The 25,297-nt window shown below is 42.0% G+C and overlaps 2 protein-coding genes across 4 annotated transcripts in view; one reads left to right on the top strand and one right to left on the bottom strand.

Moving 5' to 3' along the window:
* Positions 1-20,387, top strand: part of LRRC17 (leucine rich repeat containing 17) — a 36,756-nt gene extending 16,369 nt beyond the window's left edge. Inside the window, exons 3-4 of the mRNA XM_075857324.1 lie at positions 6,312-6,467; positions 19,363-20,387. Of these exons, the coding sequence (XP_075713439.1) occupies positions 6,312-6,467; positions 19,363-19,766 (560 nt within the window). The 3' untranslated portion in view covers positions 19,767-20,387. The remainder of the gene's footprint in view (positions 1-6,311; positions 6,468-19,362) is intronic.
* Positions 1-25,297, bottom strand: part of FBXL13 (F-box and leucine rich repeat protein 13) — a 178,540-nt gene that overhangs the window by 81,369 nt on the left and 71,874 nt on the right. The gene's annotated exons all lie outside the window — the stretch shown is intronic.

The following is a 25,297-nucleotide window of genomic DNA, read 5'->3' as shown; positions in this document are numbered from 1 at the left end:
TATGTATCCTCTGAAATATACTTGTTAGAAATGAGTGCTGGGAGGCTGGGTTCGTGCATTTAGGTTTTAAGAAATTTGCTTGCATTTTTTTCTGGGACGAGGGAGTTCAATAGTTCTTGCTGATAGATGAACTTCTCAGCAGGCATTATAACGCTTGCTGAAAATAGCCAAAAGGGGTGGGCTCCAAAAAAAACAAGGACATTCTGTCAATTACTATGTTCTTCAAAATGTCTTTGTTTTTACATTCTTTACATTTTGGAAAACAAGTTACATACATAATGAGTGTTTTGTTAGGCTAGGTTCACACAGAGTTTTTTTGCAGGCAGAAAATCTGCCTCAAAATTCCGTTTTCTGCATGCCGATTTTCGCTGCGTTTTTCGCCCACGGGCAAAAAACACAGCAAAATACGCTTTCTCTGCCTCCCATTGATGTCAATGGTAGGTCAGAGACGTAAATGCCCAAAGATAGGGCATGTCGCTTCTTTTTCCCGCGAGACGGTTTTTCCACTTGTGGGAAAAAACCGCCTCCGCCTCCCATTAAAATGGGAGGCATTTTCAGACGTTTTTTTAGCACGTTTTCTTACGCGGTTTCCGTCCGTGTGAACTGAATCTTAAAGATTTGTTCAATTTTAGACATTCAACTTTTTTAAATACCATTTAAGTCTGTATTTGACCTCAAATAAATAGGTTTCCTAGTATTGTACATTTAGGTGATAAATATCTGATCACTGGTGGTCCGACAGGTGGGACCCTCAGCAGTCAGGAGATTCAACCCCCCCCCTCGAGTCCTGCAATTAACCGCGCTGGTGCGCAGCATATCCACCGCTCCTTTCATTCTCTATGGGACTGACGGAAATAACCCCCCTTTAATCAACTAAATCAACTGGTAGCATTCGACAAACAGAACCTGAGTAAATATATAACACATATTTTGATAAATTAGTACATTTAGCTAAGGAATATGGTTATCCAATACTGATAAGACTCAAGTGAAAAAGTAACTAGCACCATTAAGCTTGATGCACCACCTTTAGCTACAATAATTACAAACAATAGGTTTCGACGGCACCAATGCAAAACTACCATATTCAATTCATTAATACTGGTGTCTTCTTATGTGGCAGAAGCGTCTTTGGGCCCCCTCAGACATTAGTGCCCAGGTGCAATCACTGATTCTGCACCCCCTATATCTATGTCCCTAGATTTCTATATTTAGTTTTCAGTCTTTCACATCTCTGTTGATTAATTTCAGTCCCCTATTATGTGCAGAACTTCTACAAGGGCTTATTCACACGAACGTGGGTAAACTTGGACGTGAAAACCGGCAGTTTTTCATGTCCGAGTTTTCTCTGTGCGGGTCCTGTTTTCACGGATCACCATAGATTTGAGTCTATGGAGGGTTCCTCGAAAACGGATGAAAATAGGACATGTTCTGTTTTTCAACGGACCCTTCACACAGTCTGTTGAAACAATGGCCGTGTGAACGGCCCCATTGAAATACATGCGTCCGTGTGGCGGCCATTGTTTTAACGGCCCTATTCAACGTTTGTGTGAATAAGCCCTAACTCAGACATTTGCTGCTATAACACAGACTATTTTTTGGCATGAGATGCTCATTTCAGAATCTTCCACGGCATCTCTGTGGTTTAAGATGAGGTATTTAACGAAGCCAAGAAAAAAAATGTCTTTCTCCTCAGGCACGGTGATGAAGATTCAACATTTTGGAACATGGTTGCTTCGATGTATTACCCAATTTTTTTTAAGCATGAAATAACAGATTTATAACATAATAACAAAGATTCTCCTTGAATGGTCCCTAACTTTTGAAACAAATCAATAGTACAAGCGAATATAATAATCTTTGTAATATACAGTGCATTTGAAAGTCTTCAGACCCGGTCACTTTTTTGTTATGTTGAGGCTTTCTGCACTCAATACCACATAACGAAAAAATGAAAACAGAATTTTCTAAATTTTTGCTAATTTATTAAAAATGAAATACTCAAATTTCGCATGGACCTAAGTATTCAGACCCTTTGCTATGACATTTTGAAATTTAACTCTGTGGGCCTCCCATTTCTATAGATCTTCTTCAAAATGTTTCTATACCTTTATTGGAGTCCACCTGTGGTAAGTTCATTTGATTGGATTAGGGATGCACGATGCATCGAAACTTCGATACTGTTTCGATACTGTGCATCCCCAAACGGTTTGATACCGTTATTTCATGTATTTCAATACTTAGCTGTGCGCCCGCACAGCTCAGTATTGTAACATGAATGTATGAGAGCGGGGCTGCAGATGTGTAATACAGCCATCGCCCCGCTCCTGAGTACTGACAAGTGCGCGCCGTTAGGATGATGCGATGCGGCCAGCGCTGCACTAATGAGCGCCGGCACTGAAGACAGAACATGGCGGCCGCACAGCTAAGTATAGTAACACATGAATGTATGAGAGCAGAGCTGTGGCTGTGTAATACAGCCATTGCCACACTCCTGATAAATGCGTGCCGTCAGGATGATATGATGCGGCCAGCGCTGCACTAATGATCGCCGGCACTTAATGTTAGGAGCGGGGGCCATGGCTGTATTACAAAGCCGCAGCCCCGCTCTATAACGGCGGAGATCAGAGAAACCTCTCATCTCCGCCGCTATTCCCGTGAATGCTGCGATCACAGCTGACTGCAGCATTCAAGAGCAAGTGAGAAGGGGGGATCCCCCTTGGATCGCATCACAGGAATCCCTGTGACGCGATTGAGGGACATACCGTATGTGGGCAGGCAGCCCAGGGTCCATTGAAGGACCCCAGGGCTGTCTTACGGTATTTCCTGTTGTTAGGGCATACTGAGGTATGTCCTAACAACTGCCTGTGTACTATCAGTGCACAGGCTAATGTACTGGCATATAGATATATGCCAGTACATTAAAGTTTAAAAATAAAGTAATATTACATTTTAAAAAAATACACATACACGTTTTTTACAATAAACATTAAAATAAGTCTCAATACATAAAATATACACATATTGGGTATTGGCGTGGCCGTAATAACCTTCACAACAATTGTTTTGCATCATTTATGATATGTACGCTGTAAAAAAATAAAATAAAAACAGCTTTTTTTCACTTATTGTGGGGCATGAGGTGTGATGAATTTAACCTCCATGTGAATCACATTAATAGTAATTAACCCCATCATGTACCTTACACATTAACCCATTATGACTGAGAAACATGATGGGGTTAATTACTATTAATGTGAGGCACATTCAAAATTAATCATCACACCTCACATCAGAAAATGGAAGAACTTTTTTTTAAATTTTTTTTATTACTGTTGGCAAAGTATCGTTTTGGTATCGAAATCGCAATACTACACAAGTATCGGTATCGAAGTCCAAATTCTGGTATTGTGACATCCCTAGATTGGATATGATTTGGAAAGACACACCCCTGTCTCTAAAAGGTCTCATAGCTGACAATGCATATCAGAGCAAAAACCAAGACATGAGGAGGAAAGAACTGCCCGTAGAGCTCAGAGACAGGATTGTGCAGGGGCATAGATATGGAGAAGGGTACAAAAAAAATTTCTGCTGCACTGATTGTTCCGGGGAGCACAGTGGCCTCCATAGTTCTTAAATGGAAAGAGTTTGTAACAACCAGGACTCTTCCTAGAGTTAGCCGCCCAACCAAACTAAGTAATCGGGGAGAAGGGCCTTGGTTTAAGAGGTGACCAAGAACCCAATGGTGACTCTGTCTGAGCTGAGCTCCAAAGATCCTGTGTGCAGATGGGAGAAACTTCCATAAGGTCAACCATCACTGCAGCACTCCACCAATCTGGGCTTTATGGCAGAGTGGCCAGAAAGAAGCATCTTCTAGGTACAAGACACATGAAAGCCCGCCTGGAGTTTGCAAAAAAGCACTTAATGGACTCTCAGAATGTGAGAAACCAGATTCTGGGATCTGATGAAACCAAGATTGAACTTTTTGGCCTCAATTCTAAATGCAATGTCTGGAGGAAATCAGGCACTGCTCATCACCCGCCAAAAAATGGCGTAATCGTTGTTTTTTGTCCATTTCACCTCACAAATATTTTTTTTTCAGCTTCCCAGTACATTATGCGGTACAATAAATGGGGCCATGAAAAATAACAACTTGTCCTGCAAAAAACAAGGCCCTATGGCAATGTCGATGAAGAAATAAAAAAGTTATGGCTTTTGGAAGGCGGGGAGGAAAAAACTATAATGAAAAAACTCAAATTCGCCTGGTCTTTAAGGGGTTAAGACTGTAAAAACACTGATCACTCATGGCAGTCCATGGGCACTTTTGAACTCACAACGGTCTGTCTTATATGTGGTAAATACATCACTTAAATATATCTTTGTATTAGTGACGTCAATAAAGTTTTTTTGTTTTTATAAAACTATTGTCACACAGTAAGGCCCCATGCACACGAACGTAAAAACGCCCGTAATCACGGGGCGTAATTACGGCCCATAATTACGGGTCCATAGACTTCTATTGGCCACGGGTACCTCCCCGTATGCTAACGGGAAGGTGCCCGTGCCGTTGAAAAATTACAGAACATGTCCTATTTCAGGCCATAATTACGGCACGGGCAGACCCATAGAAGTCTATGGGGCTCTCATAATTACGGGTGACAACGTGTGTGCAACCGTAATTAAGGGAGCGTTGCTAGGCGACGTCAGTGGATAGTCACTGTCCAGGGTGCTGAAAGAGTTAAACGATCGGCAGTAACTGTTTCAGCACCCTGGACAGTGAATTCCGATCACAATATACATCAACCTGTAAAAAAAATAGAAGTTCATACTTACCCAGAACTCCCTGCTTCTTCCTCCATTCCGGCCTCCCGGGATGACGTTTCAGCCAATGTGACCGGTGGAGCCAATCACAGGCTGCAGCGATCACATGGACTGCCGCCTCATCCAGGGAGGTCGGGCTGGATGTCGAAAGAGGGACGCGTCATCAAGACAACAGCCGGGTAAGTATGAATTTCTTTTACTTTTACTACGGAAAGGGCTGCCCCTTCTCTTTATCCTGCACTGATATAGAGAAGGGGCTGCCGATTAGTGCAGTGCAATTTTTCAGCGAAAACTGGTGACACCGTGTCCGTAAATACTGGTGCAATACGGGTCGAATACGTGTGACCAAGGACCCGTATTTACGAGAGGAAAAAAATACGTTCGTGTGCATGAGGCCTTAGCGGGAGTACATTTTTTGGCTTGTGTGTTTACACAATCCTGTCGTCTTCTGTGTTTTGGACCCACTCCTGATTTGGCAAGTACTTAGGCGAAAAACTGCCATATGAAAGTGGCCTTACACACATATGCCAGTGCTTTGTTTAGCAGAGGTGAGATTGTCAGTGCAACAGATGTGTTATCAATGGTTTCCCATAGTAATGCAGGCCAGCCTACTGAGTTATCTTAATGAATATCCTATTAATGGGGAGCCCTGTGAATTCTTGCATTACATGGATAGCCTAGTAATACTACATTTGCCATGCAGCAACAGCTGGACCGGCTTCTCTCACCCAAGGCTATTAGCGTTTTTTATCGGGGGTGATAGAAGCTGGACCCGCGATGATCAGCTGATCCTTACATCACCTGGAATAACATACGTACTGTAACAAAAATAAAGATGTAAGTCATGATGTCTATCATGCTTAAACGCACAACCAATGGAAAACACCTATAGTATGGTCAATCATTTTTCACCATATCAATAGCTATAAAATTAATTTTTATTAGCATAAATTTTGACAAGAATTGGTCCAAATGATCATTAGAAATCAGAAATAAAACCATAACAAGATTTTTGACAACAGCTAATGTTGACTGCTTAGGGGTAGCAATAATTGTTTTCTTAAACTACAAACACAAAAAAAAAAAAAGATGAAGATATATTACAAAAATGCTAGACTTTCCGACTGTGGGGTTTCACTTAAAAATACTAGAATATATGTAAACTAAGATAACAAACATTCATATAATATAAATAACATGCAAAATAATTCACAGATTAAAAGATGCATGTTCAGCGAAATGCAAAAACAAGTTTACAGTAGTGGTTTAAATGGCTAATTTGTCACTAGCCTATTTCTAATCTGGTCAGTAGTCAACAATGGCTTGTATGGTAAAATGAATACTGAACTACAGTATAGTTGTAACTTAATACTTGGGAGGGCTACAGCGAGAACGTTTTAGGCATTACTGAATCATACAGTTAGACACTCACAGCTGTACTGAAGTGAGATTGATAAAACCGCAAGCAATGATGATTTTCATTCTTTTAGAATTACAACAAGTTCCAACTGACATTTCACCAGACATCATAAAACTGGATCTGTCAAGCAATAAAATCAAACGACTGCAAGCAAAAGAGTTTAAAGATGTTCCAAATCTGGAGATTTTAAACCTGAGCAACAATGGGATAGAATTTATAGACCCAGGTAAGTGACTATTTAATAAAATGTATATATATTTTAATAATAATAAGTAATAATATATACATATTTATTATAATGTACAGTCTGCAGTTATAGAATGGGACAGGGACATCAGGTAAACAGTTCACTTGTACTTCGTGCCATAGTTGAGAGGTAAAAAACAGTTTAATTTGTTCTTTGTATGTAGTTATGATCTTTTCAATTTTAAACTCCATAATGTTTGCTTGAACATGACTATGTAATTTTGTAAATCTCAATAAGAGCACAACTCGGCAACAAAATCAAAATTGAGTATGTAACTAAATACTAAACTTGAGAAAACTGATGAAAAGTCCTGTTAAACCTGATAATATTTTACCACAAGCACCCAGAATGTTCAACATGGCATATATCTAGAGAACAATACAGCGCCTAGAATATCTGCAGTATATACATTTTAAGGGTTATTACCATTGCTAGGGTAAGCCGTCACTTTCTGATCGGTCGTTGCCAGGACTCCCAAGGATCCTGAGAATGAAGGGGTCACAGTGCTGACTAAGCGCTGTGTCCACGTCAGAGTCTTGACCTGCAGATTGGTGTTTTAGGGCACCTACTGTACATGCAACCGTATCCCAGCTCCATTCAAGTGAATGGGGATGTGCTGCAGCTGCTAAAGCAGCTCCTTAATTTTCAGGATTGGTAGGGGTCCCAGCAGTCAAACCCCACCCATCAGAAAGTGATGGCATATCCTAGAAATTACTTATTTAGGCTTGTCTTGAAGATGAAGCAGAGTTCAGTTCTGTGGGTAGTAATGTTTACTACAACTGTAACCAAGATACAGTTAGTTGCAACAAAAGTCTTCTTTAACTTTTTCATGTTTTACAAATAGTAGGAAAGCCCTTTAAACGATGTTATAAGGGCATATTAATACATCCTAGAGAGTGGTCCTTCTTGTTATGGCAACCCTGGTGTGTCTGCATATTCATTTGTATGTCCAGCATGTTTTACTACATTTTCTAGCTGCAGGATCAGCTGATAGCCAGGCCGGGTTTAATTTAAAAAGTGTTGCCAAAGTTGTCTGGCAGAGCCCAATTCCCTTCTACTTGTGGCAGTAATCATGCACGCTCAGCTGATCCAAGTATGCATGTTTATAGGTGAGTCGGGGGAGATAAAATAAGCTTGTGGCTGACAGCGTATAACCATATTTTTGGCTTGTTCACAAAACACTGAAAAGCAAAGAATAACAAACTTTTGACAGCACATCATACCTCCCAAGTTTTTGGATGGCCAAAAAAGGACACCTATGGTTCAATATGTGAAAGATTAATTTTATTCATGCATATCTATAAGGCCTCGTGATTTATCCACATTTTTGCGGATAATTTGCAAACCCATTCTTTTTTATAGCCCCATGCACACTGTAATGATGGGGGTAGGGAAACAGACAAGTGAGCCGTAATCTACCCGCCACTCAGTCCCTGCCTACTTGCAACGACCCGCCCTAGGTGACGGGGTACAACTGGGCGACGGTCCCTACGCTCAGTAAGTGCACGACAGACAAACAGACAAGGGTACACAGAAGCTAAGGGAAATGGGGCAGTTGCCCACGGCAACACCGTGAGCAACAAGAGTGGTGAACGAGCCGAGTCAAACCAGGAGTGTACGAGGTACCAGACGCCGAGCAGGAGAGTAGTGAACAAGCCGAGACAAACCAGGAGTGTACGAGGTACCAAACGCAGAGCAGGAGAGTAGTCAGTAAGCCAGGGTCAATATGAAGCAGGGTCAAATAGTTCAGAAGCTGCAGCAGGGCCAGGAAACCAAACGAGAAGAATCACAAGCAAGGAGGAACAGGAAAGGCAGGTATAAATAGACAGAGGGCGGGAGCTAGCTCCGTCTGGCCAGGCTGTGATAGGCTCTCCCACTCCTAAGCCTGCCATGCTGAGTGGTGGAAGATGGAGTCAGTCTCACAGACATAGAAGCAGGTGCAGACTGATTACCTATGGGCGTTGACACAGAAGCTGTGCCTGGCAGATCCTTTACACACACTACAGTGATTTACACGGATCGGTGATGGGACTGCAAATACTCAGGACAAGTCATTTTACAATCCGGATTAGTGGATTCACCAATACTGGTGAATTGTTGTGGCTCCATGAGTCCGGATGACACACGGATGCACAAGGGTTTTTTGCGGTCCGACAGACGCAACAGAGACTGGGTTTTGCGGACCGCAAAACCAATACGGTCGTGTGCATGAGGCCTAAGGGTTCTCTTTAACTGAAATTAGGGCTGGTCAATTAATCGAAAAAAAAAAACAAACCCAAATGCAGTGCAGATAACCGCCGTCATCTTGCGCTTTTCGTTTTTGTTCGGTAATTACATGCAACCCAGCCTCTGCCGTCAGTAACTGTACTCTATCCAATTAGATTTGCGAATATGTGATTAACATATCAGCGATTCTTATTGGATAACAAAGTTACTGACGTTTGGAATAGCCAATGGCAGAGCAGGCTTAATGTGACGGCATCGACGCTACTCCTCCAGAACGCCGAAGGTATTGCTGCCTGGAGTGCAGGAATTATTATATGAGCTCAGTCAGTTACAGCAGCTGCAGGCTAGCTGCTGAGGCAGATATAAAGGCACAAGCATATACAGGCACAAGCAGACCCACCAAATCACCCGGTGCTCCCTGCCTGAGCCAAGAGTGGCCCCCCACACGAGCAGCGCACGGCAGTACCGTCGCTGCACTATTTACAGTTAGTCCACTAACACTTTGTTTTGATCAGCTGTCGCCGCTCATCCCCCCGGACGGTCCCCATGCTCTCTGCTGCTGTCGCCGCTCATCCCCCCTGGACGATTTCCATGCTTTCAGCTTTGTTAAACAAGTCAGAAAGCATGGGGACCGTCCGGGGGGAGAACGGGGGTGTGCGGCGACGGCAGCAGAGAGCATGGGGACTGTCCTGGGGGAGGAGGCATGAGCGGCGACGGCAGCAGAAAGTATGGGGACCGTCCAGGGGGAGAGAGGGGATGAGCGGCGATGGCAGCAGAGAGCACGTGGGCCGTCCGGGAGGGGAGAGAGGCAGATGACATTGTGCACTGAGATGCCTCAGCTAAGTGTTAGGCCCTATTCACACGACAGGGATTCTCGGCCGTGTGACGGCCGTACTTTGAACGGCCGTCACACGGCCGCAGTAGGAACAATAGACCCCAAACGGGGCTATTCACACGGCCGATCTTTTGAATTCCAAAAAATGGAACATGCCCTATTTTGGGCCGTTCTGCTGGCCGCACGGCTCCCATAGAAGTCTATGGGGCCATGTAAAGCACGGCTGTCCCTCGGATGTGATCCGAGTGACGGCCGTGCATTCTGACTCTCGCTCGCTCTCTTCTCCTCTTCACAGTGCGAAGGGCATGTGAGGAGGAGGAGGAGGGTATTTTGTTGCTCCTTATAGGACCTGAATCCCTAATCCCCGGCCGAAGGTGTGGCCGGATATTCCGCTCCAGGAGAAGTCACTGACTTCACTGTCCATATATGGACAGTGACGTCAGGAACTTCTCCTGGAGCGGTCCCCTACTCCTGAAGTGGAACGCCCGGCGCTGACATTGCCGTCAGGGACTTCTCCTGGAGCGGAATCACCGGCCACAGCGCCGGGGATTCCTCTTCAGAAGTCCCTGACGTCACTGTCCATATATGGGTCCCAGTGTCGGCCAATAAAAATGGCCGTTTTGGTCTGTTTTTCTTGGCCGTTTTGCATCCGTTGCTTTTCCGTTCCAGGCCGTGTTTCTGTTTTTAACGGCCGATTTTGACCCGTTTTGCATCCGTTTTTTCCCCTGTCCATTTTAAAAACGGATGAATTTAATTTGTAGATTTTCTGCCACAAACTTCCCTCTGTAGATAATGCCACACAGTCCATGTAGATAAAGCGACACACTGCCCTCTGTAGAGAATGTGACACACTGCCCTTTGTAGATAATGCCACACACAGCTCCCTGAAGATACTGCCACAGCCCCCCTTGTAGGTAGTGCCACACAGCCCCCTGTAGGTAGTGCACACAGTCGAGAATCCCTGTCATGTGAATTGGGCCTTAGCGGAATGGTATACTTCTGTATATAATATATACTCCTGAGCCTGCCTGCTGTATGCTAGTATATATACTGACCGCCTGAAGAATTATGCCCGAACTGGCAGCATGGTGGCGGGGGGATCGTCTGCCTGGCCCCAGAATAACCGACAGGGGGGCTCAGACTCAGCGGAGCGGTCTTCTGAGGACACTGCTGATACAGTCATGGCGCCGCTGCCTCTGCAACGCTCATCCCCTGAGGCACGTGTGAGCCCTGGAGTGGCTGCAGGTGAGCCCACGCTGCGAGATGTGACTAAAGCCATCTCTAAATGTAATACTGCCATCAGCTCACTGTCAATACAGGTGGGGGGAATGAGGTAAGAATTATCTGTCCTCAGACAGGACGTTCACAAGATTTCTGAACGAACCACTGAGGTGGAGGCTAGAACCTCGACCCTGGAGGACGTCATGCTTAAAGTCAAAAAATCTTCTAGGAGGGCCGTGCAGGACTCCATGGCTTTGTGGTCTAAGGTGGACGACCTGGAAAACCGATCTAGGCGCAACAATGTCCGCATTATTCGGGTCCCTGAGAAAGCCGAGGGATCTAACCCTACAGATTTGATTGAAGGCTGGTTTCTACAACAATTCGGGAAGGATGTCTTGTCCCCCTTATTTGCTATTGAGAGGACTCATCTTGTCCCCACTAGGCTGCTGCCGCCTGGGCGTCCACCACGTCCAATTCTGGCTAAAGTGCTTCATTTTAAGGATCGGGACACTTTGCTTCGTGGAGCTCAGGATATGTCGGAGCACAGCATTAATGGATGTAAAATATCTTTTTTTCCGGATTACTCGTGATGAGGTCGAGAAACGACGGGCCCGTTTTTTGGATATAAAAAGGCGACGGAGAGAACTGAAGGTGGTTTACTTGATGTTGTTTTCCGCCAAACTTCGAGTGGCGGCCCTAGGCGGTACACATTTCTTTGGGAATCCTAAAGACGCCTTGCAATGACTGGACCAGCATGAAGGACAACTTCGCTTGGAGATGGTGCCTCCTGACAATTGAGATGTGTCCCTGGGGTGATGTTTGTTATCCGGCATATGGTGGATTCTGGCCTGTATGAATGCCTTCATTTGTTTGTTTGATTTATTTATTTTCAGTGCAACGTAATGTGGATGTGTTTTTCCCTTTTGTTCCTCCAGGGTCTTTTTCCTAGGAGGGGCAAAGGGATAGGAGGGGCAAAGGGATATGGGGGGTGGGAGATGGTTGCTGCTCCTTTCCTTGTTGTTTGCATAGTTTGGGTAATGTGCTATGTATACGCCAAATTCCTTGCGATGTACATTTCTATTGTTAAAACTACGGTAGGAAGGTTTCGTTATGGGGGTGGGGTTTAGGGAGGGATGGGGGACAGGCGCTAGACCATAATGTATTAAATTAACGGAGTTGTGGAAGGGAAGGAAAATGAAGCTGTATATACTGCATCTTACTGTTACATGTGTGAAATATGTCTATGTCAACGATAATTAGCTGGAATGTCAGGGGGTTATCTGATGCTACTAAAAGACATGGGGTGTTTAGATTTCTGTTGATATGCCGCCCTGCTATTTATTGTCTGCAGGAAACGCACCTCACTACTGATAGGGTTGAATTCATGCGGAGACATTGGATAAATTCTGCATATCATGCTACTTACTCTAATAATTCTAGAGGAGTGAGCATCATGGTGCATAGGGATGTGCCTTTCCAGTGTCTTGCGCAGCGCAATGATGAGGGAGGTCGCTATGTTTGTCTCCTCTGCAAAATTGATCAGCAGCTCCTTGTTCTTGTCTCATTGTATATTCCCCCTCCTATTTCTTCTGTTCCGTTGAAAGAGGTGTTGGAATTTGTTGCCCTGCATCCTGGGACTCCATGTTTGTTGGTGGGGGACTTTAACAATGTCCCTGACTCGGCCTGGGAAAGATGTCGTATTGCTGCCAAACCTGTGGTGTCGTAGCGTACCCCTTCCGGTGTACTTATTGCAGAAGTTGGCCATATACATGTGTGGAGAGACAAACACCCGCTGGATAGGCAGTTTTCTTGTTGCTCATCGACGCACGCATCATTATCTCGTGTAGATCTGGCCCTTTGTTGTCCTGTGTTGTTCCCTAAGATAAAGGACGTTAAATATTTGCGTAGGTCTTTGTCGGACCACTCTCCCTTATGGATAGTTGTGTCACTAAGGGAAGGATATAGTGGCTCCTGGCTGTAGAAACTTAACCCATTCCGGTTGTCGATTATGCATGATGGGGACCAGGTCCCGCGTTTGTTAGGGGAGTATTTTGAATTTAATGCGGGGTCGGCATCGGTGCATTCAGTATGGGAAGCTATGAAGGCTTACTTGAGGGTGGTGGTGATTAAGTCCATTAATATTACTAAATCTAAATCTAAGGCTTTGGATAACACACTACATGCAGATGTGACGTCTGCGGAAGTAGCTTTTTTGCTAACCCGACACCAGATACTAGTGAATGCTTGAAACAAGCCCAGTCTTGCCTGAAGACTCACCTCCTGGAGGTGGCTGATAGAAAGAGACAGTTTGCCAAACAGAGATTCTATGTGGAGGGGGAGCAGGTTGGACACATGTTATCTATGATCTCTAGGGCTCAGCGCAGCTCGGCACATATTAGTGCTTTGAAAGACGGTTTGGGTAACTTACTTTCTGATGTCCTGGGTATTTTGGGTATATTGCAGTCCTTCTATGCTTCTCTGAATTCCTCCAAGGTCACTCCTACTAGTTCAGACACCATGAGTTTCCTGGATGCTGCTCGACTGCCTAAATTAACTGAGGAGGATAGGGTCCAATTGGTTGCCCCTCTTAGTCTTGAAGAATTGCAGGAGGCTGTGCGAGGTAAGGTTAATGAAAAAGCCCCGGGAGTGGACGGCTTGCCCACGGAGGTGTATAAACGGTATGAGGAGGTACTGTTACCCCGACTTCTAGAGGTGCTCCAAGAATATTTAGCGCTGGGATTTCTCCCGGTATCTATGCAGGAGGCCATTATTGTAGTGTTACCCAAGGAAGGTAAAGACCCATCGCTCCCTGAGTCATATCGCCCTATCTCTCTACTGTCTACCGATGTTAAAATCCTTGCGAAAGCCCTAGCCAATAGGTTAAATAAGGTTAATATTTCTATTATACACCCTCATCAAACCGGATTTATGCCTGGGAAAGGCTGTTTCTTGGCTTACAGATCCCGCCAGGTAATGCTGGTAATAGGGCCATCCTTTCGCTGGATGCTGCTAAGGCATTCGACAGTGTTGAATGGCCAGATTTGTGGCACACGCTTGCTAGTATGGGGATAGGTCCAGTTTTCATCTCCTGGGTCAAAGTGTTATATTCGAGTCCCAAGGCTAGAATTAGAGCAAATGGGAGCCTATCGGAGAGGTTTCAACTTTATAGGGGTACGCGACAGGGGTGCCCGCTCTCGCCCCTCCTGTTTGCCATCGATATTGAACCCCTGGCTGCTGCGGTTAGACTTTCCTCCATGATTAAAGGGTTTCAGTACGGTGGCTATGAAAACAAAATTTCTTTGTATGCAGATGATACGTTGCTATTTTTGGAGGATACAGGACCCTCCCCAATGACGGCTATGGCTCTGGTTGATGAGTTTGGACGCCTCTCTGGTCTCACTATTAACTGGCAAAAGTAGGCATTGCTCCCGCTCGATCCCTTACCTGCACCTTTGGTGAGAACGGGGAGTATGGTCCAATGTGTTGAGCAGATACGCTACTTGGGTATTGAGGTAACTGGGCGACTGTCTGATTTTGAAGATCTTAACCTGACTCATTTAATACAGCAGTTTAAACACAAGATTGGTGCATGGTGCAAGCTGTCTCTTCCTGTCGTGGGTCGGGAGAACCTTATAAAAATTATACAGATGCAGCAGTTGCTTTACATATTGCACAATCCACCGGTATGGCTCCCGCTCAATAGGTTTCACAGGATAAATGCTCTTTTTCGTGATCTTATATGGCGCAGAGGTCACCCTAGATTGAGGTGGGAAATATTGCAGAGACCCAAGGATTCTGGGGGGCTTGCCCTCCCTAACCCCTAGACATATTTTCTGGCTGCGCAGTGTCAACATCTCAAGGGATGGGGTACACATGTAGGAGAAGAGGCTTCTACATCGATACTGCAATACCATTTAAAATGTGATGTGTTGTTAGAGGCTGTTGAGGGTGGTCGTCACTTGGGTAGACGGTCTGTGTTTCCAACTCTAGACCTTGTCCACAAAACATGGGGAAAAGCTAAACAACTGAGAGGGGTGCAGGGTCACACGGAATATACTCCCTTATGGGGGAATGGTTCGCTCCCAGAATTTCTCGCACTAGGTGGTTTGGAATACTGGAAAGTTGTGGGGCTTACGAGGGTTTCCCAATCGCTTAGTGGGCCTGACTTTAAATCCTTTCGGCAGTTTCAGTATGAACTGCATATCCCACATAGTAGGTTCTACAGGTATCTACTATTAAGGCATGCATTTCAGACACAATTTTCCCAGTCTCCGGTGGTTAAACAACGGGACACTATTATTCAAATCCTTGGTCCTTCCGGTAATACAAAAGGGGTTATATCAGGGGTGTATCAGCTGCTTTTGTCTAAATTCTTAGATAGAAATCCTTTAGTTGCTATGCGTAAATGGGAATGGGCTATACATGGGATTGATGATGACCCGTGGTCTAATATAATGGAGGCTGTCCCTAATGTTTCTTTGAGTGAGGGTTGCAGACTCTCTCAGTTGTATATATTGCATCGTGTCTATAAAACGCCTGTGGTGCTGCATCGTATTGGGGTTCGTCCTGGTTAGACAGGGGGGCTTTCTGTCACTCCATCGCTCCCCGTGATGGATTGTCGTGGCAGTCGGTGGCCTAATGGATGCCCCCTAGAATGCCATTTTAGCACTCCTAATACTCCTTTAGTACTACTATTACACATTTAGTATCCCTATTACTCCTAAGAGGATAAAGCAGACATGAAAATACACTGCAATACAGTTTTGCAGTGGATTAAGCAAATGATCACATGTTCAAATCCCGATAGGACTAACAGAAAATCTTTAAAAAAAAGTTGAATAAAATTTCCAGTACAAAAACAAATCAAAACTTTAAAACGTCCATTTTTTTACCATTTATTTTGTAAAATATAAACAATCAAAAATAAACGTAATTAGTATCGCCGCATCTATAACTATCTGAACGATTAAAATATAGCGTTATTGATCCTGCATGGTGAGCGACGTAAAAAATATTTTTTTTAAATGTCAGAATTGTTCTTTTTTATGGTCACCCTGCCTCCCCCTAAAAAAGCAATTAAGTGCTCAAAAAGTTAAATGTACACCAAAATAGTACCAATAAATCTATAGCTCGCCCCGCAAAAAATAAGCCTTCAAACAGTAAAATCGATTGAAAACGAAAAAGTTATAGGTCTCAGAATATGGCTACAGAAAGCAATTTCTTTTTTTAACCCCTTAGTGACCACCAATACGTCTTTTAACGTGATTCACTACTGGGCTTTAGGCTAGGCTGACGCCTTTTCACGTCAGCCTAGTCTAAGTCCTGCACGGGTCTCCCGTGCAGGCAGGAGCCGGGGCTCTGCTGTCTGATGACAGCTGAGCTCCTGCTCCAACGCCCGCGATCGAAGTTTACTTCGATCGCGGCCGTTTAACCCGTTAAATGCCGCCGTCAATAGCGACCGCGGCATTTAACTTCGTTTACAGAGGGAGTGCGCTCGCTCTGTCACCCATCGGCGGCCCGCGAATGCAATCGCGGGTCTCCGATGGGGTGTCATGGCAGCCGGGGGACTGATAAAAGCCCCCAGGTCTGCCCTGGACATATGCCTGTTAGGACGCGCCGGAGGCACGTCCTAACAGATTGCCTGTCAGATTTACACTGACAGGCAATAATGCTCTGGTATACGAAGTATACCAGAGCATTATAGCAGCGATCGGAACATCGCACAGTAAAGTCCCCTAGTGGGAATAATAAAATCAGTCATCAAAGTGAAATAAATATTATTAATAAAAAGTACAGTAAAAAAATAAATAAAACCATTTTTTTCCATAAAAAGTGGTTTTATTTAGTAAAAGTGTAAAAAAAAAAAAAAAGTACACATATGTGGTATCGCCGCGACCGTAATGACTCCATTAATAAAGTTAATATGTAATTTAAACCGCAAAGTGAACACCGTAAAAAAAAAACGCCAAAAACTATGGCGAAATTGCAATTTTTTTCCATTGCCCCCCAAAAAAGTCATAATAAAAATGAATCAATAAGTCCCATGTACCCCAAACCAGTACCATTCAAAACTACGTCTTGTCCCGCAGAAAACAAGCCCAAAAAATCACTACATTGATGGAAAAATAAAAAAATTACGGCTCTTGGAAAGCGACGATGCAAAAACAAATAATTTTAGTTCAAAAGTGTTTTTATTGTGCAAAAGTCGTAAAACATAAAAAAAACTCCACATATGTGGTATCGCCGTGATCGTACCGACCCATAGAATAAAGGTAACATGTTAATTACGTCGCACAGTGAACGGCGTCAATTTAAAAACGCATAGAACAATGGTGAAATTTCAGTTTTTTTTTATAATCCCCCCCAAAAAGGTTAATAAAAGTTAATATAAAAATTATATGTACCCAAAAATGGTGCCATTAAAAAGCACAACTAATCCCGCAAAAAACAAGTCCTCATACAGCTATGTAGACGAAAAAATAAAAACGTTATAGCTCTTTGAATGCGACTATAGAAAAACGAATAAAATAGCTTGGTCATTAAGGCCTAAAATGGGCTGGTCACTAAGGGGTTAAACAAAGTATTTTTATTTTGCAAAAGTAGTAAAACATGAAAAAATTATGTAAATTTAGTATTGCCACAATCTTACCGACCCGCAGGATAAAGTTAACTTGTCATTTTTACTGCACGATGAACGTTGTAAAAATAAAACCCAAAAAACAATGGCGTATTTGCTGTTTCTTTTTTTTTATTTCACCCCAGAATATTTTTTTTAAAATGTTTTTCCATTCCATTATATGGTAAATTAAATGGTGCCATTAAAAAAATACAGATCCCTAAGCAAAAAAAGACAGGCCCTCATACAGCTGTCAAAGGGAAAAATAAAAATATTATGGCTGTTGGAAGGGAAGGGATGAAAAAGTGTAAAGTAAAAAAAATGAAAACTGGCTGCGGCACCAAGGAGCTAAACTTTTTTTTTTCTTTTTTCGTTATGTCCCTGATTGTGCTTAATGACAATTTCAACTGACCGCAATTTTTTTTTATAACTATTTCCTAATCTGCGCAGGTCTACAGCCCTCTGTCTAATTTGAGTTGAAAGCTTTTTGTCTTTGCACTTTAAATTTTTTATTAGGGTTTCAAAACATAACACATGAATAAAGTGTAATCCTGGCTTAGGCCTAGTCCAGATCTGCGTCTGTGTGTTGCGTTGTTAAGGGAATAATGGAAGCAATGGTTCCGTTGCACAAGGGACATCGCCGGCAGCCGACAGAACCGATTGACTTTGATTGGTTCCATCGGCTTTCCATCAGGGTGACTTTGATGTTACCGGTGACAATAGAGCAGCATGCTGCGCTATTGTCTCTGGTAATCTCCTGTTATCTCAACCGGATCTGTGACGGAAGCCCCTAACAAAGCCTCCAACGCAGATGTGAACGAGGCCTTACACATAGCAATTTCTACAGCTGTTCAAGCCATTTTGATTATTTTTGGCGATGATTGCAAGTAAAACTGAAATTTTACTCGTAAGATAATGGAATCTGCAGGTGTAAGCATAAATGTTTGATTTACACAAGGTAATACAAGTGGACAATTGGACAAGAAATCTATGCATGTAAAGTCAGCCTAAGGGTACGGTTCACCATAGCGACAGCCGAATGAGGCCAAAACCACGCCTGCATGTGGTGGCCATTGGCTGTACGATTGTGCCGGTTATACCTAGGAAATCGTACAGCCATTAGCCATTACAAGAGAGCCGGGCTTCGATAACCTCTACCTGGGACCATAACCTAAGGACGTCTTTGATACAGGAATCATGTGTAATAAATCATGCACTACAATTAACTAAAGATAAGTTCACACTACCGTTTTCTCCCATTTAGGTCTCTTCTGTCAGAGAAAGAGGTGACCGGAAATCCAAACGGAACTCCGTTTGAATTACCATTGTTTTCAATGGTAATTCTTTTGTTTTAGTTGGATTTTGTTTGCCTCCATTTGCTAGATTTTTTTCTTCTTTTCAGGAAAGCAAAAAGTGTGGTCTGACGGAAGAGACCTAAACGGGAGACAACGGTAGTGTGAACTTAGCCTAAGTGTGTTATTTTTCCATTCAAAGAGGCAGCTTATCTCAGCATGCATCAACGAGTAACACGGATCTTTGGACACATATGTGTAACCTCATAATACCCCAGGGATAAAGGAAATGGTCACTGCCAACAATGAAGTTCTTTGACCAAAGATACAAATTTATTTGGTTTTATTTAAATTATTCTTTAGAAGTGCCAATAATTTTGACCCATATGTATTTGAGAGAACACACTAGTTTTAAAATAAAACAATACTCTTGTAAGAATGATGTCTGATATATAAGTGGTATTCAATTCCGCCTAACAATTTTGAAGAACATTTGAATCATTATATGAATTATTATGAATATTTTGCCAATTCGTTGAAGATCACCAATCATTTTACAGTTGTCTATAGTTCTGTTTTCAAATGAATATATAAACTATAATAAACCATAAATTTAAAAAAAAAAACAGTTTGCCCTATATCTCAATAATAATCACATTCCTGTTTTACATGTCCTATTTATAGCTGCGTTTTCAGGTCTCATGAACCTCCGTGAATTGGACTTGTCAGAAAACAAGCTCTGCAATTTCCAGTATGGTGTCCTGGAGGATTTGTACTTTGTGAGAAAACTATGGCTTCGAGACAACCCATGGAGGTGTGACTACCACATTCATTACTTGTTCTATTGGCTGAAACATCATTACAATGTTAATTACAATGGCTTGGAATGTAAGGAGCCAGAAGAGTACAAAGGATGGTTTATTGGAAAGTACGTAAGGAGTTACTATGAGGAATGTCCAAATGACAAATTCAAGGTTCATGGAGGGATGGATGACGATGAGTGGGAGAAAATCGAAGCAGACAAGAAACATACAACGCAAGTTGAGTCAGTAAAAACACACAGTGTCCTGTTAACAGTGTTAACTTAACTTGCTGGCTACTTCACTACATATTTTTGTTATTTGCAAAATAAAGAATTTAATGTTTTTTTTTTTGGTAGATTCTGCAAGTACTTAATAGACCTAAAGATATCATTGCAGCTTAAGATGTAACATATCTGTGTAAGAGGCTTTCAAGATGGATTGTACAGCCAAACATAACTAAACTCTGAATTAGGCAACACTGTCGACTGTGCCTCAAAATATACAAAACTGGCAGATAATTATGAGCTTTACCCATCTGGGACTACCCAAATCATAAGTACAGGTGTAGCCAAGTTTGTCTGGACTCTGATAACTTGCTGCAGCGTGATATCACACAACAAAAGCCATTGAAAAAGTCAAGTTAAAGTTTCTTGCCACTGTGCATTTAATGCGCTAAGATTCAAGATAAAGATGGCTACATCTGTAGCTTGTTCCACAACTCTTGCAACACAGCAGCATGTTAGAAAATGTACTCTTACTGACAGCATGTTTTTATTATGTAAGAAGGAGTAACAGCCTCATAAAAAGAACACAGAGGGGCTGATGTGTCTAAGTTACCCCAGGGCGAATGTGGGCTTGTCCCTTGTTTGCCTTCAGTTCAATGGCAGTTCTGCCTTTATCTTAAAGAGGCTCTGTCACCAGATTCTCAAACCCCTATCTCCTATTGCATGTGATCGGCGCTGCAATGTAGATAACAGTAACGTGTTTTTTTTTTTAAAAAAAACGTTCATTTTTGGCCAAGTTATGAGCAATTCTATATATATGCAAATGAGCTTTGAAATGGACAATTGGGCGTTTTTTTTTCGTTATGTCCAACTGGGCGTGTATTGTGTTTTTAACTGGGCGTGTTTACGTGCATGAAGCGGACCAATCAGTGACCAGTCAGCGTCATACACTCCTCTCCATTGATTTACACAGCAGCGATGTTCAGCCACATACACAGAGATTAACGTTAATCAAGTGTCCTGATAATGAATACACATGAAATCCAGCCTGGACGTCATGTGTACTCAGAATCCTGACACTTCTGACTCTTTTCTGTGAGATTTCCAGCAAGTGAAACAAAATCTCGTTTACCTCCGTAATCTCGCAAGATTTAGTTTCCCTTGCTAGAAATCTCACAGAAAAGAGTCAGAAGTGTCAGGATTCTGAGTACACATGATGTCCAGGCTGGATGATCATGTGTATTCATTATCAGGACACTTGATTAACGTTAATCTCTGTTTATGTGGCTGCACATCGCTGCTGTGTAAATGAATGTAGATGAGTGTATGATGCTGACTGGTCACTGATTGGTCAGCGTCATACACGTAAACACGCCCAGTTAAAAACACAATACACGCCCAGTTGGACATAACGAAAAAAAAACGCCCAGTTGTCAATTTCAAATCTCATTTGCATATATATAAAATAGCTCATAACTTGGCCAAAAATGAAAGTTTTTAAAAAAAAAACAACATTACTGTTATCTACATTGCAGCGCCGATCACATGCAATAGGAGATAGGGATTTGAGAATCTGGTGACAGAGCCTCTTTAAGACCTGAGTAATCTGAGACTGATAGCTAGTGACGCCCTGGAAAAAATTATCTTAAAGGTGTTGTCCAGTTTTTTTTTACTTATTTGTAGAATAGGAAATCATACAGTTTTCTAATATTCATGTATTAGAAATTCTGCTCACATACCTTTCTTATAGTGAATGAGGTCCCTGACACAGTAGAATAGTACAACCCACAGATTAGTCCTGTGTAATGTATCCACAGGAGAACAGAATATGACGTCAGTCATGTGACCGCCACATACACACATTGTATGCATGGATGTATATATATATATATATATATATATATATATATATATATATATATCCATACATACAATGTGTTGAGGCAACATAGAGGACACATCCATGGGCTAAGTTGATAGGACTAGTGGTGGAATAATGATGAACAACTACATCACTGTGCGTGTATTTACAGTCTCTAGATCATTTATAAATTGGCTGCCTAACTCTACGTGATGTTGTCATGTTGTTAACCCCTTCCCGCCCAGCCATTTTTCAGACTTTCATTTTCTTCTCCCCACTTTCCAAAAGCCTCAACTTTTTTATTTTTCCGTCGGTATAGTCCTATGAGGGCTTGATTTTTGCGGGACGAGTTGTACTTTTTATGCCACTATTTATTGTACCATATAATGCACTAGGAAACGGGGAAAAGAGGTTTGTGCAGTGGAAAATGAAGAAAACATAACTGATTCCTCCTTTGTTTTTTGCGCTTTGCTTTTACGGCGTTCATTGTGCAATCAAAACGACATGTTGACTTTATTCTGTGGGTCATTACGATTACGGCTATCAAATTTATATCGTTTTTTTTATATTTTACTACTTTTTCAAGGAAAAAATAACTTACACATAAAATGTAAGATAAGTATGAGAGCCATAACTTTATTTTTCCGTCTATTGAGCGGTATGTGGGCTTATTTTTTGCTGGATGAGATGTAGTTTCTATTAGTACCATTTTTGGGTACATGCAAGTTATTGATCAGCTTTTATTACATTTTTTACGGCGTTCACCGTGCGGGTTAAATAATAATATATTATAATAGTTCAAACTTTTACGGACGTGGCGATACCAGTTATGTTTATTTTTTTACAATGCTTTAGGGGGAAAAATGGGAAAAGTAATTTTTTTTAAACGTTTAATATTCTTTTGTACATAAAAAAAACTTTGACTGATTTTTACTTAGTCCGCCTAGGGGACTTTAACCAGCGATTGTTAGCATTATATGCTGCAATACTAATGTATTGCAGTATATCGTCATTCTGACAGGCTGCTTTTAAGCCCAGACAGAGGCAGAACTTAATAGGAACATTAAGAGGGCAGACCTGGGGGCCTTAAATGAGACTTGGGGCCCTTAAATGAGCGATTCCGTGTGTTACAGTGAAGTGTCAGCTGTAACAAAAAGCCGACACCCGAGTTCTATGGCGCGGGCTCAGCCCATGTGCCCACTCCATGCTTCCCCTACCCCGTTATGATGTGAGTATACGTCATACGTCGAGAAGGTGTTAATAAGGTTAAAGAAAAACAAATAGAAAAACATATACACAACACACACAGAGGAGACAGGGAGAAGAATGTAAGAGCTGCTCCTACTTAGAGACTGACAGATACGATGATGAGATGCTGCTGCTCCTCAATAACCTATTATTCACCTGTTTTATTCCTGGACAGTGTTACCTGAATGCCAGAGGGTCACATGATGTGGGTCACATGACTCTCGTCATCTTTAGTCTATTCAGTTATCCTATGGATGCATTTCTATGGGCTAATCTGTGGGCTATACCATTTTTTTTCCTTAGACAAAGGCAACTCATATAAAAAAAAAAAAGGTATGTGAAAATAATTTTAAATACATGTATATTAGAAATCTGTATGATTTTCTATTCTATAAATAAATGAAGTGAAAAAAATAAAAAAGTGGACAACCCCCTTAAGGACAAAAACAGTTCTGACGAGGTACCTCAATATTTAAAAGTACATATTCACAATATAGACATACATCGGCATATAGCTAAGATTTGTCCAAGAAATTGATGAAATGTAACCCACATAATTCAGCTACCAGATGTTTTTCCTATTAACAACAAAGATTTGTATAGGGCAGAAGGGTAAAAGACAGTCAAACACCTTTAATGCCAGTCATTTTGGCAGAAAACAGGCATTGTCCTAGAAAATCTTAACAATTTATTTTCCTTCCTGATAATGAATACCTGTGTGTCTGACAACTCCCAATATCATTGGATTGGGAAATCCCGCCGGTGGGATCTTCAGAGAACGATCTAATTTCTACGGGCAGCTTATGACTTGCTGTATTGGTAATGTCGCGTGGTCCCTTGTCTTTTTGCAATTTGACTGCACTTAATATTTGTTTTACAAAGAGAGATATGACATTTTCCCGGGGCCCACTATACAAATGATAACAATTACATGTCTATTTGAGAGAAGTAACAATAAAATCCTACAATTATTTAAAGAATAAATACTTTATTACAATAAATGTATTTATAGTAATAAAATGTATATATGGGATTGTTAGCTTTGTAATATACTTCTCCGCTATGCTGTAAACTATGCAAGAACTCAAACCAATGTCACATACTGTATTTAAACAGGAAACTACATTCTGACATGTATTAAATATTGTATTCTGTGTATTATCAACAATACTGTATTTTTATGACTTTTAATAAACCAAATCTTTTTCTATGAAATATATATTTTTCCACTAATACAATAGATTGAAATCAACGTTTTCAGATGCTAATGAGTCAGAGTCAGAGTCTACTGACTGAAACAATCTGGGGGAGGGTGATAATACCAAGACAAGTCAAGTAACAGTCCAGGTTCGAAACACAAATAAGCAGCAGCAGTTTGCAGAGTGGTCAGGAAACAATCCAAGTTCGGTACACAAATAAGCAGTAGCAGTGAACTAGACTAAAGGCAGGAAGCTCAATAGTCTGGTAGGGAGGAAATGTTAGGGCCAGGCTTACATAAGAGCCAAAAGGATGAGACTAATCATATAATCAAGGCATGGAATCTCAAGAGGTAAGAATCAAAATAGATTTAGCATTGGAGCTGTCTAGCAGTAGCTCAATTATTCACAGAACGCTCGTTCCCAATCATTACCCTGTGTCTGTTTACAAACGCTCTTTCATCGGCTGATCGTATAGTTTCTGCAGAAGAAAATATTGTCGGCAGCACATCTCCCTGCCAACATGCCGCCCACATGATAGAAATGTATGGGGAAGAGAGAGCGTAGTAACAAGTGCTCGTCCCCATACTGATAATAGCTCCTTGTGAAAGGAGCAAACAAGAGCCGATCAACGAGCTGTGTCGTTGATCGGCGCTCGTTATTACGGCCAAAATGGGCTGGTGTAAAAGGACCCTTAGAAGAGCTACTGCCTGGGAAACAGGAGTTTCTGGGTTTAAATCCTGACAAAGACCGTATAAAAATGTCACCTCATTTAAGTGCCAGTTCTGTATTTGCCTACGTGACTTAAAGGAACACTTAACATAAAAAATGCCCAGGAAATAAAAATATATTCCACCAGTTGGGTATACACTTCATGATCTGCGATGTGTGAACCCAGCCTTAATGTCCTGCTTTTCTTTGATCCTATTCTGTCTCATATTGCAATTAATACTGAGAAATATATTAAGTAATCTCCTCTATGTGTCCCAGAAGATTATCTATTTCCCTCCTTCTACTCACAATCTTGTGTTTGGCTGTAAGACAACTGGCTGCAGCATAAGCCTTCCTTCTCTGCCCTATCTCCAGAAGGACACAAATATTGTTAAACTCAGCACCCTTTGCTAAGCCCCGCACCATCAGCCAAAAATTAAACAGATTAGCAGGAAATTACCCGTGTTCTCTGCGGGATTTCTACAAGACTGTTTGTTTCAGGAACCAACAAAAGATTCCTGAAGGCTGACAAACAGTGTGGGAAAGTTTTTCTTCTGTAAACTTTTATAATACAGT

The sequence above is a fragment of the Rhinoderma darwinii genome, chromosome 3, assembly GCF_050947455.1.
Source record: "Rhinoderma darwinii isolate aRhiDar2 chromosome 3, aRhiDar2.hap1, whole genome shotgun sequence".
Taxonomy (NCBI): Eukaryota; Metazoa; Chordata; class Amphibia; order Anura; family Rhinodermatidae; genus Rhinoderma; species Rhinoderma darwinii.
This window is presented reverse-complemented; position numbering and strand designations above follow the sequence as displayed.